Raw genomic sequence first — 14,332 nt, 5'->3', positions numbered from 1 at the left:
CTGAGAGGATGAATATACTCCTATGATACATAAGAAGTTGTACTTCAAAGAGATCTTACAACCAAAGCCTGTGGAACATCTACTAAAGCCAAGCTGAGGAGAATAAACCTGGTGCCCAGGTAAGCTTCCTTACTAGCAAGGCAAGGATTTCACAAAACTACCACCAAACCCTCCTCTTTCTAGGGAGAGGCAGCAGGCACCAGACCAAGCCTTATCCAACTTGGATAATTCAAGGCTGCACCAAGCACTGCAGTGAGCCCAAGAGAGCTGTAGGTGACAGATTAAACCAGCATACCAGATTGTGGTGAACTGGCACTCAGAGACAGACCATCTAGCTGCCAAGGTAAGTTACATTTGTCCTCCTTTCCTTCCCCAGGAATCTGGAGTTTTTACAAGATAACAGCTTCACAAAACAACCAACTTAAAAAAAACAATTAAAAGCTTAAGAATTACTCCACTGGTACCATTAGATCACTTGAACAGATTTTCATGGACTGAAGAAAAAATCCATGCATGATAATTCAGTAGAAACTGTACTTTTGAATATTATTAGGTTTAGTTATCCAGTCTTCAGTTGAAGTTTTTAAAATCAACCAAGGGACAGGCAGAATGACAGTGCTAGCAAATCCAAAGCTAGCAAAAAATGGGTGTAATGACTTCAGCATAAAGATTCTCTTCAATGATCTGCATCAGGACTGTTCAGCAACACCTTTCAATAGCTGGAGAACTATTAGAGACACAATAGCAAAATAAAGCAGGGGAACAGAATGATGGCCAGAATTGCTGCTTCCAAACAGCTTTTACTACATCCAGCCCTGTCTAAAGCCAGAGGCTGGCAACTACGTTACAAAACCCTTCCCCCCTCCCCCCACACCACCCAACACGTACTTATGTATTTGCAAGACAAAGGGTCACAATTACACTGCATCATTGCTGCAAAGCATACCTGTGTTTTTAGGCCCATCTGCATAGACTGGTCCTGGAGGTGGAGGTGCATTTTGCCATCCATACTGCGGATAACCTTGATAGCCTGGTTGACCTGGCTGATAAGGTCCAGTAGGCCCAGGTGGATAACCTGGGTATGGGCCTGGAGGACCACCTGGTTGTTGTGCATAGGGCGGGTATGGAGCAGTTGGGCCTGGGCCTGGGTAAGGTGGAGGATTTTCGTAGTTCATGTGGGATGCAGAGTCTGTCCTGCAGCAGAAGGAGAGAAAAAAATATTTCCTTGCTTTTGCCTGCTTCTTCCAAGGGCATATAAACCTCAGTTCAGATTGCTTTCTCAAGGATCTTGCATTAAGTTAAGATTAACCAACTTCAAAACACCTGGTAAAGCATTGAGGCTTTTAACCTATCACATGGGCAGAGACTGAGTTTAAGTGACTTCTTTTAAATAACATGACTTCAGCATAGCAAAGGAGAAACTGATTTGCCAGTTTCCCACATCATGAATTAGCCATTTACCCCAAGATATTTAACAGTCTCCCAACTATAAAGAAAATTCCTCAGCTTCCACTCAAGTGATTAAATTGCTTTTGAGAGATTTAAAAGTGATTTCTTTTTTAATATTGACAGAAATGCAAAGTAAAGCACATCGAGGGACAGCCTACCACAGACATATGCCTCAGTCTGGACGAGGGAAAGAATGCCTAACTGAAATGCATTTTGTCCTGAATTAGAATATTACACTTCCGGCAATAACTACATCTAAGTTCTGGTCTAGATATTTGTAATAAACTATTCATATACAATATTGCTTTAATTTCCTGAAGACATCATAACTCAATGAATCACAGAATCGTTTAGGTTGGATAGGTCCTCTGGAGATCATCTAGTCCAACCTCCCTGCTCAAGCAGGGACCTCTAGAGCAGATTGCCCAGGATCACATCCAGATGGGTTTTGAATATCTCCAGAGAAGGAGACTCCACTACCTCTCTGGGCAACCTGGTCCAATGCTCTGTCACCCTCACAGTCAAGAAGTTTCTCAGATTCAGATGGAACTTCCTGTGGTTCAGTTTCTGCCCATTGCCTCTTGTCCTGTTGCTGGGCACCACGGAAAAGAGACTGGCCTCATCCTCTTGACACTCCCCCTTCAGATACTTGTACACGTTGATGAGATCCCCTCTCAGTCTTCTCTTCTCCAGGCTGAACAGGCCCAGCTCTCACAGCCTTTCTTCAGAGGAGAGATGCTCCAGTCCCCTCATCATCTTCGTAGCCCTGTGCTGGACCCTCTCCAGGAGGGCCATGTCTCTCTTGTACTGGGGAGCCCAGAACTGGACACAGTACTCCAGGTGAGGCCTCACCAGGGCTGAGGAGAGGGGCAGGATCACCTCCCTCCACCTGCTGCCAACACTCTGCCTAATGCACCCCAGGATCCCATTGGCCCTCCTGGCCACAAGAGCACATTGCTGGCTCATGCTTAACTTGTTGTCTGCCAGCAGTACCAGGTCCCTTTCTGCAGAGCCGCTTTCCAGCAGGTCAGCCCCCAGCCTGTACTGGTGCATGGGGTTCTTCCTCCCTAGGTGCAGGACCTTGCACTTGCCTTTGTTGAACTTCAGGGGGTTCCTCTCTGCCCACCTCTCCAGCCTGTCCAGCTCCCTCTGAATGGCAGCACAGCCTTCTGGTGTGTTAGCCTCTCCCCCCAGTTTAGTATCATCAGCAAACTTGCTGAGGGTGCACTCTGTCCCTTCCTCCAGGTCATTGATGAATACATTGAACAAGACTGGACCCAGGACTGACCCCTGGGGGACGCCACTAGCCACAGGCCTCCAACTAGACGCTGCGCCATTCACCACAACCCTCGGAGCTCGGCCATCCAGCCAGTTCTCAATCCAGCTCACCGCCCACTCATCTAGCCCACGTTTCCTGAGCTTACCTAGGAGGATGTGATGGGAGACAGTGTCCAAAGCCTTGCTCAAGTCCAGGGAGACAACATCCACTGCTCTCCCCTCATCTACCCAGACAGTCATTCCATCATGGAAGGCCAGATCGGGCATGCTTGACCATCAGATTGGTCTAGCATGATTTCCCTTTGGTGAATCCATGCTGACTACTCCTGATCACCTTCTTGTCCTCCAGATGCTTAGTGATGACCTCTAGCATGAGCTGTTCCATCACCTTTTCAGGCACTGAGGTGAGGCTGACAGGCCTGTAGTTTCCTGGCTCCTCCTTCTGGCCCTTTTGGAAGACTGGGGTGACGTTGGCTTTCTTCCAGGCCTCAGGCACCTCTCCTGATCTCCAGAACCTTTCCAGGAGGATGGAGAGTGGCCTAGCAAAAACATCCGCCAGCTCTCTCAGCACTCATGGGTGAATCCCATCGGGGCCCATGGATTTGTGGCTGTCAGGTTTGGACAAAAGATCTCTAACCTGATCCTCCAAGGGAGAGTCTTCCTTTCCCCAGACTTCCTCTCTTGTCCCCAGGGTCTGAAATTCCTGAGGACTGGCCTTAGCAGTGAAGACTGAAGCAAAGGCAGCATTCAGTATCCCTGCCTTTTCTGTATCCTTTGTTACCAGGGCACCTGCCCCGTTCAGCAGCGGGCCCACGTTTTCCCTAGTATTCCTTTTGCTAGTGATGTATTTGAAGAAGCCCTTCTTGTTGTCCTTGACATCCCTTGCCAGATTTAATTCCAACTGGGCCTTAGCCTTCCTCGTCGCATCCCTGCACACTCTGACAATGTCCCTGTATTCCTCCCATCACGTATTCTTTCAATAAAATGCTCCTGAACTGTTAAACAGCCATAAGCAATCAAGATCTCGGGCTCAGTCTCATTCAAAAAAGCAATACTGAAGAGACTTCAGAGACTTGAAATTCTTAAGAGCTACCTAACACATTACTCTCGCCACAGCCATCTAGATACAAGACTGTCACCACAATACTGCAATTTTAATAACCTCTTAATAGCATGACTAAGCAAGACTCTTCTCATTAGTTTTCCCCAAGCTTCTCACCATTTGAGAAACCTAAGAACTGTCCCGATTTAAATAGTTTTATTCTACTATTATCCTTTTGCCATGACAGGCTCTAGAAGAGTCACTATTTTCTTTTATGTTTACATATCCCTTCCTACTCTCCACAGTGCTCTGGGAGAAATACCAGGAAAATTACTTGCTTCTGCTGGCACAGAACAGGAGGTGTGATAAGCCTCAGTGGTGTTTCCAACACCTCTGGAAGGTGTTGGAAAAAGACAAGCAGCTGGGCTAGACTGACCTAGATGCTCAGTATACTGCATTAATGGTGAGAGAGGTGCAGATTTTAAGGCCAGAGGAGACCATTAGCACATCTAGTCTGAGCTCTGGCACAAAGATTAATGATTTCACCTTCTGACTCTATAGCAAGACCAAAAGCTATCTGCCCAGCCAAAGCCAAATGAGTCAAGGCTTTGGGCTATGTTTAGCTGCTGCAATCCTTGACTTAGCAAGTCATAAACAAAGTTCAGTTCAACTATTTCATCACTTCAAAGAGCTGACTCTCCTTCCCCAAGGAAGGATCCCTACCTCCTCTCCTTATTTACAGGTTGCTAATGAAATTCAGGCAGGAGTATGTTAGCTTCTGCATACATACTGTAGGGCTCTTACACAGCTCTCTCCCACCCTCAGCCTGTAAGAGCCAGTCTTATATTATAACACCTAAGGAACAATACAACTCAAAACAATTCCACAGACTTACTTCAAGGTAATAGGATTAGTGTCCTTCCTATGACAATACTGAAGAGTATTTGAATCTCAAACTAGGTTTTCCCAGACCTTGCCAGCCTGCAGTTTGTCATTCAACTGAATTAACTCTGATGCTCTTTTTGCTATGCAGACCAAAGAGTCATAATTAATTGCTAGGGCAGTGCTGCTACCTTTCCAAATGATTATTTCTTAATGCCTTAGAATTTTAACTGTTAAGCTAATGTCAAGCATTAGAGGAACTTTGTTTCTCTTTCTCTGCCTGGCCAGCCAGACCACTTAACTGCTCATCTGAAAATGGACAAGCAAAACAGAAGTTTCACTTGAAGCAGTGCAGTAGAACTGTTAAGGAGCAACTCTTCTATCAAGTCTGCAGCAAAGGGAATCCTCTGCAGAGAGCCAGTGAGATGCAGGTAGCAAGTTCCTACAAGTAACTCAGATACAAAAGTCTGCAGATTAGGACTTAGTGCAACAGCTATCCTTGGTTACACTTAAGGGTCATCTAACCTACAAACTCATCTCAAAATAGTGGCCAAAAGCAAGTTCCTGCAGAAGAACAAAACCAGTACATATGCACATGTGTGCAAGTGTGTACATACACACACTTATATAAACATACACAGAGCAGACTAAGCATTTGGTGACCAGTGTGCACCAGACAGCATCCAGGCAACTAACATACAAGGCTAAATTTCTCTTCTGCGAGTTTGCTCAACCTCACTTGAGCCCAAGGGTCCAAGTCTGGTGATGGTCTGGGCAAACACAGAAATGATAGCATAGTGAGCAAGAAAGAAAATAGAAAAAGAACACCAGTATGAGCAGCTTTGTTTTAGCCTTGTCAAAATTTAGTTTTTAAAAACAGACAGGTTTGGAGTGCAGATAACTGAACTTCTGCTTGTTAACACTAGGGAGGGGGAAAGAGGACTGATGAAAAAAGCTGAAGAGAATCTACCAAAATCTGAGTAGATGTGTGTTTAGTGAAGTCAGAAGAACACAAGAGGACAGTAAAGGAGGTGAAGAATGACATTAATGTAATTTTTCCCTCAAAACTGAATATACCAGCACTGAAATTAGGCAAAAAGTTTAAGAGAGCATCCAGTAAGAACAGTTTCAACAGCAATTGTACTGGAGATTATCTGTATCGAACAAGACAACTAAACTCCAGAAACTTAAAGCATTCAGCAAGCCTATGAGGAAGTTGTGGGAACTAGACTGCCCAAAGGTCTTAAGTATTACTTCTGTCTGCTTTCCTTCAAACTGTTCCTCTACTGTGAACATCAGCCTTCTCAGTAGCCTTTGTGCCAAGTAACATTCTCCGATATATTCCTTTTCATCCCCCATTGCCAGTGCCAGTTATTGACTGTCATGCATACATGCATATACTTTTCCCTACTTACCTTTTTGAACATAATACTTGGATTTCAGTCTCATGAAGTCACACATGATACTTGTCTGCTAGCCCTGTTTACTCCCCTGGATATACATTTGCCAGCAAGCACCTTGCATCACGAAGCAGATACTTTTCAGAGACATACTTCAGCTCCTAGTCAAGGGTATGTAAACTTTGCTGTGGGTTCTCACCCTAACCAGTAATTCTACACTGGCTGTAACCAACACTAGCTCCTATGAACCTGCATCATGAGTCATACTTGTGGGTTTCCCAACTAGCACCTCTTGAACACAAAGCTCTGAAGAAAGAGGCCAACATGTCAGTAAAGCTCTTTTTCATGGCACTCCAGGAGATTCCATTAGGAGTTAGTATAGCACCGTACAGCCTCACCTGAAGTGAAACTTAGCTTAGTACTACATCCAGTAAATCTTGAGATTTTTGATGCTACTAATCACTTGCCTTATCTGTTTCTGGTTATCAGAGAAGTTACAAGCATACCCGAAGAGAAATGTAAAATACTCCTATTCTTTCCCCTTTCCCCTCAAATTAGCATTTTTTGCTAAGAGATAAGTTACTTGGTATGTCATTAAGTTTCCCTAGCTATGTTTGAACTTATTTAGTCCATGAACAAACATTGTTTCTCCTTCCTTAACAGGAGAGTTAGATTTTTAAGCAAGCTTACCAAACCTATAAAGGCTGCACATACTGGCTTCCCTAAGGCTACAAGAAACCCACACACCACACACTGAAATAAGAGCTACTGCTAGTCAGATCTCTCTCTCTCAGGCTTATGAAAAGGTGCAAGTATGATGTTTTGTATACACATATATACTTTTGAACCTGCCTACTTTGGCAATCAATATATCCTGCAGAAGTCAACATACCCAATGAAACTATTACAGCAGTAGGGAATTAAGTTCCTTACTCACCTCTTCCTGTATACTCATGATTTTATCTTTTCTCCAGGCATCTCTCCCAAGCTGAAGATCCTGCTCCTATGGAGCCTGTCATATTCCTTAATCATTCTTGTGACCCATTACTGTTTAGTTTTACTATTTCTTCTTTAGATGGAGTGACCAGACTGCGTAAAGTTCTGCTGCTGCAGATTCACATCACAGCAGTGTTCTGCTTCTTGTTCCTTTCCTCACCAACTCCTAGGACAGCACTGTACATCAAGCCAAACATGGAGCTCAGGTTTCACTGTGCTAATCACAGCTGCAAGATCCTTCTGAGACAGAAGAGCTGGTTTAGAGTCTTGGGAAAAAAAGCCAAGCACATGCTGCCACCTATTTACTCCTTTTTACAGATCAGTATGTGGTGGGACTCTGGCAGTAACTATCTCCCCTTGTAAACACTAGTCACTTATTGCTCTCCTTCACCCTAAATCAGTAAGATTTATCCTTATCCCATTAAGGTCAGAAAATCAGTGGGAAGGAATTTTCCCTGAACCAGTACTTCGTGGTAGCCTCATTTACACTACCATTTGAGACTGCCATGTCCCTTGGCAAGAACAACCCTGCAGAAGCACAGCACGAGTGGTAGGACTTTTGGTCTGAGGATAAAATTAAGCTGGGGGAAAAAAAAAGCAGCAAGAACAAAGAGAATAAGGGAAAGCATGATGGTAGGAAAGCTTTTCTGTTAACATGTGGGATCCCCAAATAAGGAACCTTCACACCTTGCCAAGGCAACTCAGTTTCACCTTGTACCCTCCCCCAAAAGGCCACATACAAAGCTGGCCTTCCCAAGCACCTCTTTTGAGGTCTGCATAGTTCTGGCATTTAAAGAGACTAGAAGCCAGTATGAATTTGCTACCACATATTGTCACAGACTACACTGCTCCTTGTTATCTCAGCAAAAGAGAAAATAGTATATACAGCCTTCTGTATTTTTACATCTCATTTGTAAAGAAGAAACATCAATCCCTACAGATAGTTTCCTGCAAGTCAGAACCTTCAAATCCAATCTCCTATTCAAATGGATCAGTTAAAATAAAAAGCTAGGGGAGGGGGTAGGGGAAACCACCATCTAGTCTGTGTACTTAAACAGGGCTAAGAGCCTTGTAATGCATAGCAAACAAGGTAAGAAATAGCTCTCAAAGCAAGCTGAAATTAATGAGTTTGAAAACAATGAAGATCAGTCTTAGAATGTCTAGACATCTCCCCTTCCCCCCCAAAAAAATTAGCAGATTTTTAGGAGCTTGAAACCAATAAGTTTGTATTTAAGACAGCAGATCAAGCATTGCACTTTGTATCCTGGTGTAGCCAGGAAGAATCACATTTTGTGCACACTAGATTTTGATTCAGCTGGCCTTTACACAGATAAAGACAGAGGATATGGTGAGAGGCATAGATGCCGAGAACAGCAACTGGGACACACTGATGATACCCACCCCTTCCCATGCCTGCAGCACTAGGAAGTAGTTTTCCAATACAGAGCTCTAATGGAAAGTACATTTAACATCAACAATCCAGCTCCTGGCAACAAGCCTAGACCTTGAATTACATTTCATATGAACACTATCCAAATGAAAAAAAGCACAAGTGGCTTTTAAATGGCCTGGTTCTGTGTTTCCCTCTTACCAGCTTCTTTCCAAGCTCCATTTAGTGATTGCATAGAAGGTACATTAAGGATAAATGGCAAGATATTCCATTTTGCTCTATTCACTTCCAGGAAGAGCTTCTTCCCAGGTTTACCCACTCCGTCCACCCACTTCACTAGGCAGCATTATCAACCTATTTGAATAGTTGGACAGCACAGGAACTTCATCTATTCTATCAAAAGCCTCCCAGAAATATTTTACTACCCAAAATACATGTCTAAGCAGAAGTGAAAAGCCCAGCTTTATACTACCAATGGAAGATTACAGACTTGTTCAAACCAATTTTATTAAAAGGTCACTAGCTGGTATATGATACTTCATAACAGCTAAGAAGTGATGGACTTCCTTAACTTTATTCAGATGGTTGCAAGTCATCTTCTAAACATCTCGGAAGCCATCTGAATGACTGAAGCCATCAGATCAGTCAAGCCTGCTAAACAAAAAACTGCAAGTTTGGATCAACAGGCATTTAACTGCCAGAAGTTCCAGAGCTAGAGAGTTCCTCCTCTCAGTACCACTGCAAGTCCTATTGACATCTGAAGTCTTCTCAGCTGTGTAAATGGAGAATGCACCTGACACATGCAAGCCTCACACCTCTCTCCCTACAAAGGCTTAAACCTGTCCCTCCTTCCCAGTCCCTTGTTTTCTGTCACGCCTTCTGGACAAAACCCACCCTCAGTACATGTTTCCAGATAATTTTGGTTTCAAAACTCAAGGTGGCGATCAGTGCTACAGGGCCTGATGTTAGGTTGACAGTATTTGCCTCAGATGAAACTGCCTTTCTAAAGCTTAAAAGTCACAAGATCTGTCCTTGCTGCTCTGTCTCAAGAGACCTTTGCAACAATGCAGCCTCATGCCCATGCAGTAGGTTTGAACGCCAGGATTCTCCTTCTGCAGAGAAGCTTCATGTCTTGTCAGTCATTACAAACACACAGAACCTCTTCATAAATACTACTCTAACTTACTGCCTACTTTTTCCACTTGTCTGTTGTCCACTGTGTACATGCTCCTTAGGCTGTGGAAGTAAGAGTGAGAAATTGGAATAGCTACTTGTATAGCTACTTCCCCCACCCCTACTCAAACCAAAGCTCTGTTACCGTTATTACATCAACTGCAGTTTTGTGGGGGGGGGGAATCTTCAGGTTTATCAGATAGCTGATAAAAAGTTGTATGAACATATGGCTTAGCACCAGAGACCAACAATAATGAAGACAGCACCACAGAACAGATCTTCCAAAGGTGTAGGCTTGATGCACTTGATGCTGACACACATGCTGAGGTTGAGCCCAGTTATATAAGTGGCTGCAGTAAAAAGTATGAAAAAGCAGAGCCCTTTATGGAACTCATTGCAGATTAACAACATATTTCATGTTCTGAATATTTCTTGTGCAACTTTTTTGTTGCAGTCTTTGCATATGCACATTTATATATATACTTATACGTTTCTGGCAGTATCTCTAAAGTATTACGCCTGCATTCAAAGAGCTGTATTAAGATAGTTTTAAGGTGCAACAAATACTAAAACCAAAAACCACTGGAAACATCTGAATATCAAAAAAAGTTGAACTAGAATCTGCAAATGATAGTTAAGGTAAGAATTTCTGCTGATCCACCTGAAAGCAGAATGAAAACAGACAATATAACTGGCAAGGTAGTTAATAAGCACTTGTTAAGATAGATAATATGCTTGTATGTGTTATTCAGATTGCACTCTCACAGCATCTCAGTAATGAAACAGCCTCCCCAGCACTAATAAATTGATGGGGGATACTACTTTGATGGTAAGAAATCATCATGCAATCTCTTGTGGGTAACACTGAACAACACTGAAACAGCATATAGCTTCTAAGGCAGTACTGAGAGTAAAGTCAGTGCATGTACACAGAAATAAAAACATTTTTTCTACAGCTTCATTACTCAACATTAGATTTTCCTTACAGGCTGGAAAATGGAGGAAGATTGAGACTTTTCCTTATGCCTTCTCAGTTACCCTCCTCCTGCTTTTCCATACCATATCTGCAGTTGTAACATGATGCTTTACTTCAACCCATAGGAGAGATGTAAGAATCTTTTTTAATGGCTGCTTATCACAAGATAAAAGAAAATACTTCTGATAAGCCTCTGCCTTACACTGTCAGAGGTACAATAATTATCTTTGCAACCCTTCTACATTTCAAGTTGAAGGGATGCTGTTAGAGTTCAGAGAACTACCATCAATGACTCAAAACCAAATCACACCCCAACAATGAATAATGCTAGTGTGGAAATATCTTTCTCATAAGAACTGAAAGAAGCAAGAGTTTGAGTTTAGTCGTCATGACCACCAGGTTTCACCGCTGATCTCAAGGAATACAGAAGGCCAGATCTACATTATAACGTAGGTGTACGCCACAGTGCGCCTTGCAACCCCAGCTGCCGGTCATTCACTGAAGCATACTGCAGCTCCCTCCCTGCCTGCAGCTTTCAGCTTCCTTCCAAAGGAAACCACAATGCATAGTAGTAGGAATGTACACACTCATTTCTACACAAGCAGGTCATGGTTGCAACATGCATCCTGTGGCCATCACAACAGAGGGCAATAGAAAAAAGTGTACCTGTCCTATACCATAGATGTCATGCAAAGCATATCTCTCATTTGAAAATGTGGAGGAAAGTGATCTCTTCACATTGTATGGTGAGCAAGCCTCAGTAATTCTTCCAGATTGCCTTCTGTGGAATCTAAATCAGCAGATGGCACTATGCCAGAACCTGACAATGATACAATCTGTTTGAATGACTCATGTTTCTTACTATCTTTCTTTATTCCCAAAAATGACAGAGTGCTATTCTCTACTCATTGAGCCATATGGTGTCAGTTCAGAAGAGGAAATTGAGGCAGACAAAATACACAAAACAGGAGGGTAGAAAACATCAATATTGAAGGTGGGTATTTGAACACTGCTCATTCAAGTTTGAGACTTCCACTAGAAATTTCACCATCCCTTGGTGAAACAGCACATCACAAGATTAAGAGGAACTATCAGGAGAAATGCAGACCTGTTTGTTAGAAATTTGAAGTGTTTCTAGGAAGAGCTAGCCTTTTTATTAGAAAAACTGATGCAGTAAAAGCATAAAGCAGTTGGCAGTCGCTCAGCACTATAGTTTTAACATACCTACATTTACTACGCTGTAGATTTACACCGCTTAGACAGCACAGTTAAACCTTCTGTTTATCCAATAAGGCAGAACAACAGAAGTCCTAGCAAAAGGGGGAAAGCAGCAAAAGCAAAAACGCATTTTTAATTTTCCTTTTAGATATAGCTAAACGTGAATCTGGGATGATGGAGACAGATCTTGGGGTTGACCCAGATAGAGGTTTCCCAACTGCTATTTGGAATGGGACCTCAGATCAGTATGGCAAAAAAAATAAAGGAAGCAGGCTCCTTTCTTAAATTCTCCTATTTCACCAAGGCATTTAATTATGTAAATGAGGTCTCTAGTGGCTACAGGAATAGGAAATGTAAATCCAGGACAACCACATTTAAGCATAGGGTGCAGTATTATTGTTTGTAACTCAGAGGACTGCTAGCATACTTATTGCTATATAGTATTAAATATAGCTACCTGCTTTGACTACTAATTTGCCTTCCTCTTCTCTTCCCTGCACCCCCATTACACAGACAAACAGCAGCAGCAGGGAAGTACTGTTCTCCCTGACACACAGTATAAGGCTGCAAGACACCACAGTGACTGCACAGCTACATTGGTCCCTACAATGAAAGTCTCAAAACGTTTAAAGAAACTTAATGGTAAACAAACATAATTATAGCTAGCAGAAGGGGGAAGAACATCCTGAAGTAAGCAGCACCATTTCCCTGGCCAGAGGGCAACTCCATTGTTTAATCCCCCCTTTTGCCCCAGAACAGCATCTATTCTCATCTGAGACTTCGGAAGACGCATACTGCTGCCACCAGAGCAGTCAGTCCCATTGCAAGACCCTTCCCGGAGGTAAAAAGCATCCTTTTCTCTTTACCCCGAGATGCTTTGCTCTTCAATCTCCTCAGAAAACAACAAGGGCCAGCACATTTTCCAGAGCAAAGACTGCATGCCTCCACCGCCTGCCAGGCGGCAGCATGGGGTGGGGGCACCCGCCTGGGCTATTCCCCAGACCCTCCTCCCGCATGCTCAGCTTCCCAGAGCCACCCCATACTCCCTCCGCTCCGGCTCCTCTCCTGCCCTCGAAGACCTGCTCACCATCAGTCCTTACGGGAAGGCAAGGGTGCCTCGGCCCCACACCAAGCTGGGGCAGCCGCCCCCCCCCTCCCCCCAGGGCCGCTCCCGGCCCCACACCAAGCTGGGGCAGCCGGCCCCCCCCCTCTCCCCCCAGGGCCGCTCCCGGCCCCACACCAAGCTGGGGCAGCCGGCCCCCCCCCTCTCCCCCCAGGGCCGCTCCCGGCCCCACACCAAGCTGGGGCAGCCGGCCCCCCCCCTCTCCCCCCAGGGCCGCTCCCGGCCCCACACCAAGCTGGGGCAGCCGCCCCCCCCCCTCTCCCCAGGCCGCTCCCGGCCCCACACCAAGCTGGGGCAGCCGCCCCCCCCCCTCCCCCCAGGGCCGCTCCCGGCCCCACACCAAGCTGGGGCAGCCGCCCCCCCCCCCCTCTCCCCCCAGGGCCGCTCCCGGCCCCACACCAAACTGGGGCAGCCGCCCCCCCCCCTCCCCCCAGGGCCGCTCCCGGCCCCACACCAAGCTGGGGCAGCCGCCCCCCCCCCTCCCCCCAGGGCCGCTCCCGGCCCCACACCAAGCTGGGGCAGCCGCCCCCCCCCCTCCCCCCAGGGCCGCTCCCGGCCCCACACCAAGCTGGGGCAGCCGCCCCCCCCTCTCCCCCCAGGCCGCTCCCGGCCCCCGGCGAGCCCCCGTAGCCCCCTCCGGCCCCCCACCAGCGCGAGACCCGCTCCAACTCGCCCGTACCTGAGGCACTGCCCGTCTCGCGCCGCCGCTCGCACTTGCTGCACCTCCCCCCCGCAGCTGGCAGTGACGTCAGAAAGCAATAGGAGGAGCTAGTCGCCCGATGGCTAAATAGGAATCGGGCTGGGGGGGGGCGGGGGAGGTCACGAGTCGTGCTTCTGTGTGTGCGCGCGCGCTCCGCGGTTACCCGCTGCGCAAGCTGCGGAACCTCCGCGCTTCCTCTGCGCTTGCCCACTCAGCCAATGGGCGCGAGTTCGGGCGGGGCCGACCCGCCCCGCCGGCTCCCCCGAGGCCTCGGCGGCCCCACCCGCTGCAAAGCCCCGGCCTAAGCGCCTGCGCTGCTCGCCCGCGCCCGGCCGGGAGCAGGCTGAGGGGGCTGGGCCGCGCTGCCGCGGCCGCCGGGGAGCGCGGGGGCTGAGGCTGGCTGAGCCAGGTCCCTCAGGGCTGCGCCGGATCCTGGGTCGAGTATTCCACTGCCTCGCTGGGGCTGCCCCTGTGCTCAACCCCTCTGATGGTGAAAAGCACTTCTGTATATCTGAGGGGAATTTCCCTTGTTTCAGCTTGTTCCTGTTGTCCTCTCACCATGCACCTCCAAGAGGAGTTGGTTCAGTCTTTGCTACGTCCTCCCATCCAGGAGTTGAAGACGTCATTAACATCTCCCCTTTGCCTCCTCCAGGCAAAACAAACATGTTTCTCTTAGTCCGTCCTCATGCCTCATGTCCTTCAGCC

At 46.4% G+C, this 14,332-nt stretch overlaps 1 protein-coding gene across 2 annotated transcripts in view; it reads right to left on the bottom strand.

Annotated features, from left to right (window-relative positions):
* The window catches only part of CYSTM1 (cysteine rich transmembrane module containing 1), a 59,553-nt gene extending 45,730 nt beyond the window's left edge, over positions 1–13,823 (bottom strand). The window contains exons 1-2 of one of the 2 annotated variants that reach the window (XM_068959594.1): positions 13,607–13,823; positions 947–1,194 (exon numbers count right to left, since the gene is read on the bottom strand). In XM_068959594.1, the coding sequence (XP_068815695.1) occupies positions 947–1,175 (229 nt within the window). In that variant the 5' untranslated portion in view covers positions 1,176–1,194; positions 13,607–13,823. The remainder of the gene's footprint in view (positions 1–946; positions 1,195–13,606) is intronic. The other variant, XM_068959595.1, reaches the window with a different exon arrangement.
* Positions 13,824–14,332: the final 509 nt, after the last annotated feature.

This window comes from Struthio camelus, chromosome 13 (genome assembly GCF_040807025.1).
Source record: "Struthio camelus isolate bStrCam1 chromosome 13, bStrCam1.hap1, whole genome shotgun sequence".
Classification (NCBI taxonomy): domain Eukaryota; kingdom Metazoa; phylum Chordata; class Aves; order Struthioniformes; family Struthionidae; genus Struthio; species Struthio camelus.
The sequence above is the reverse complement of the archived record's forward strand: the minus strand, read 5'-3'. Positions and strand labels throughout refer to the sequence as shown.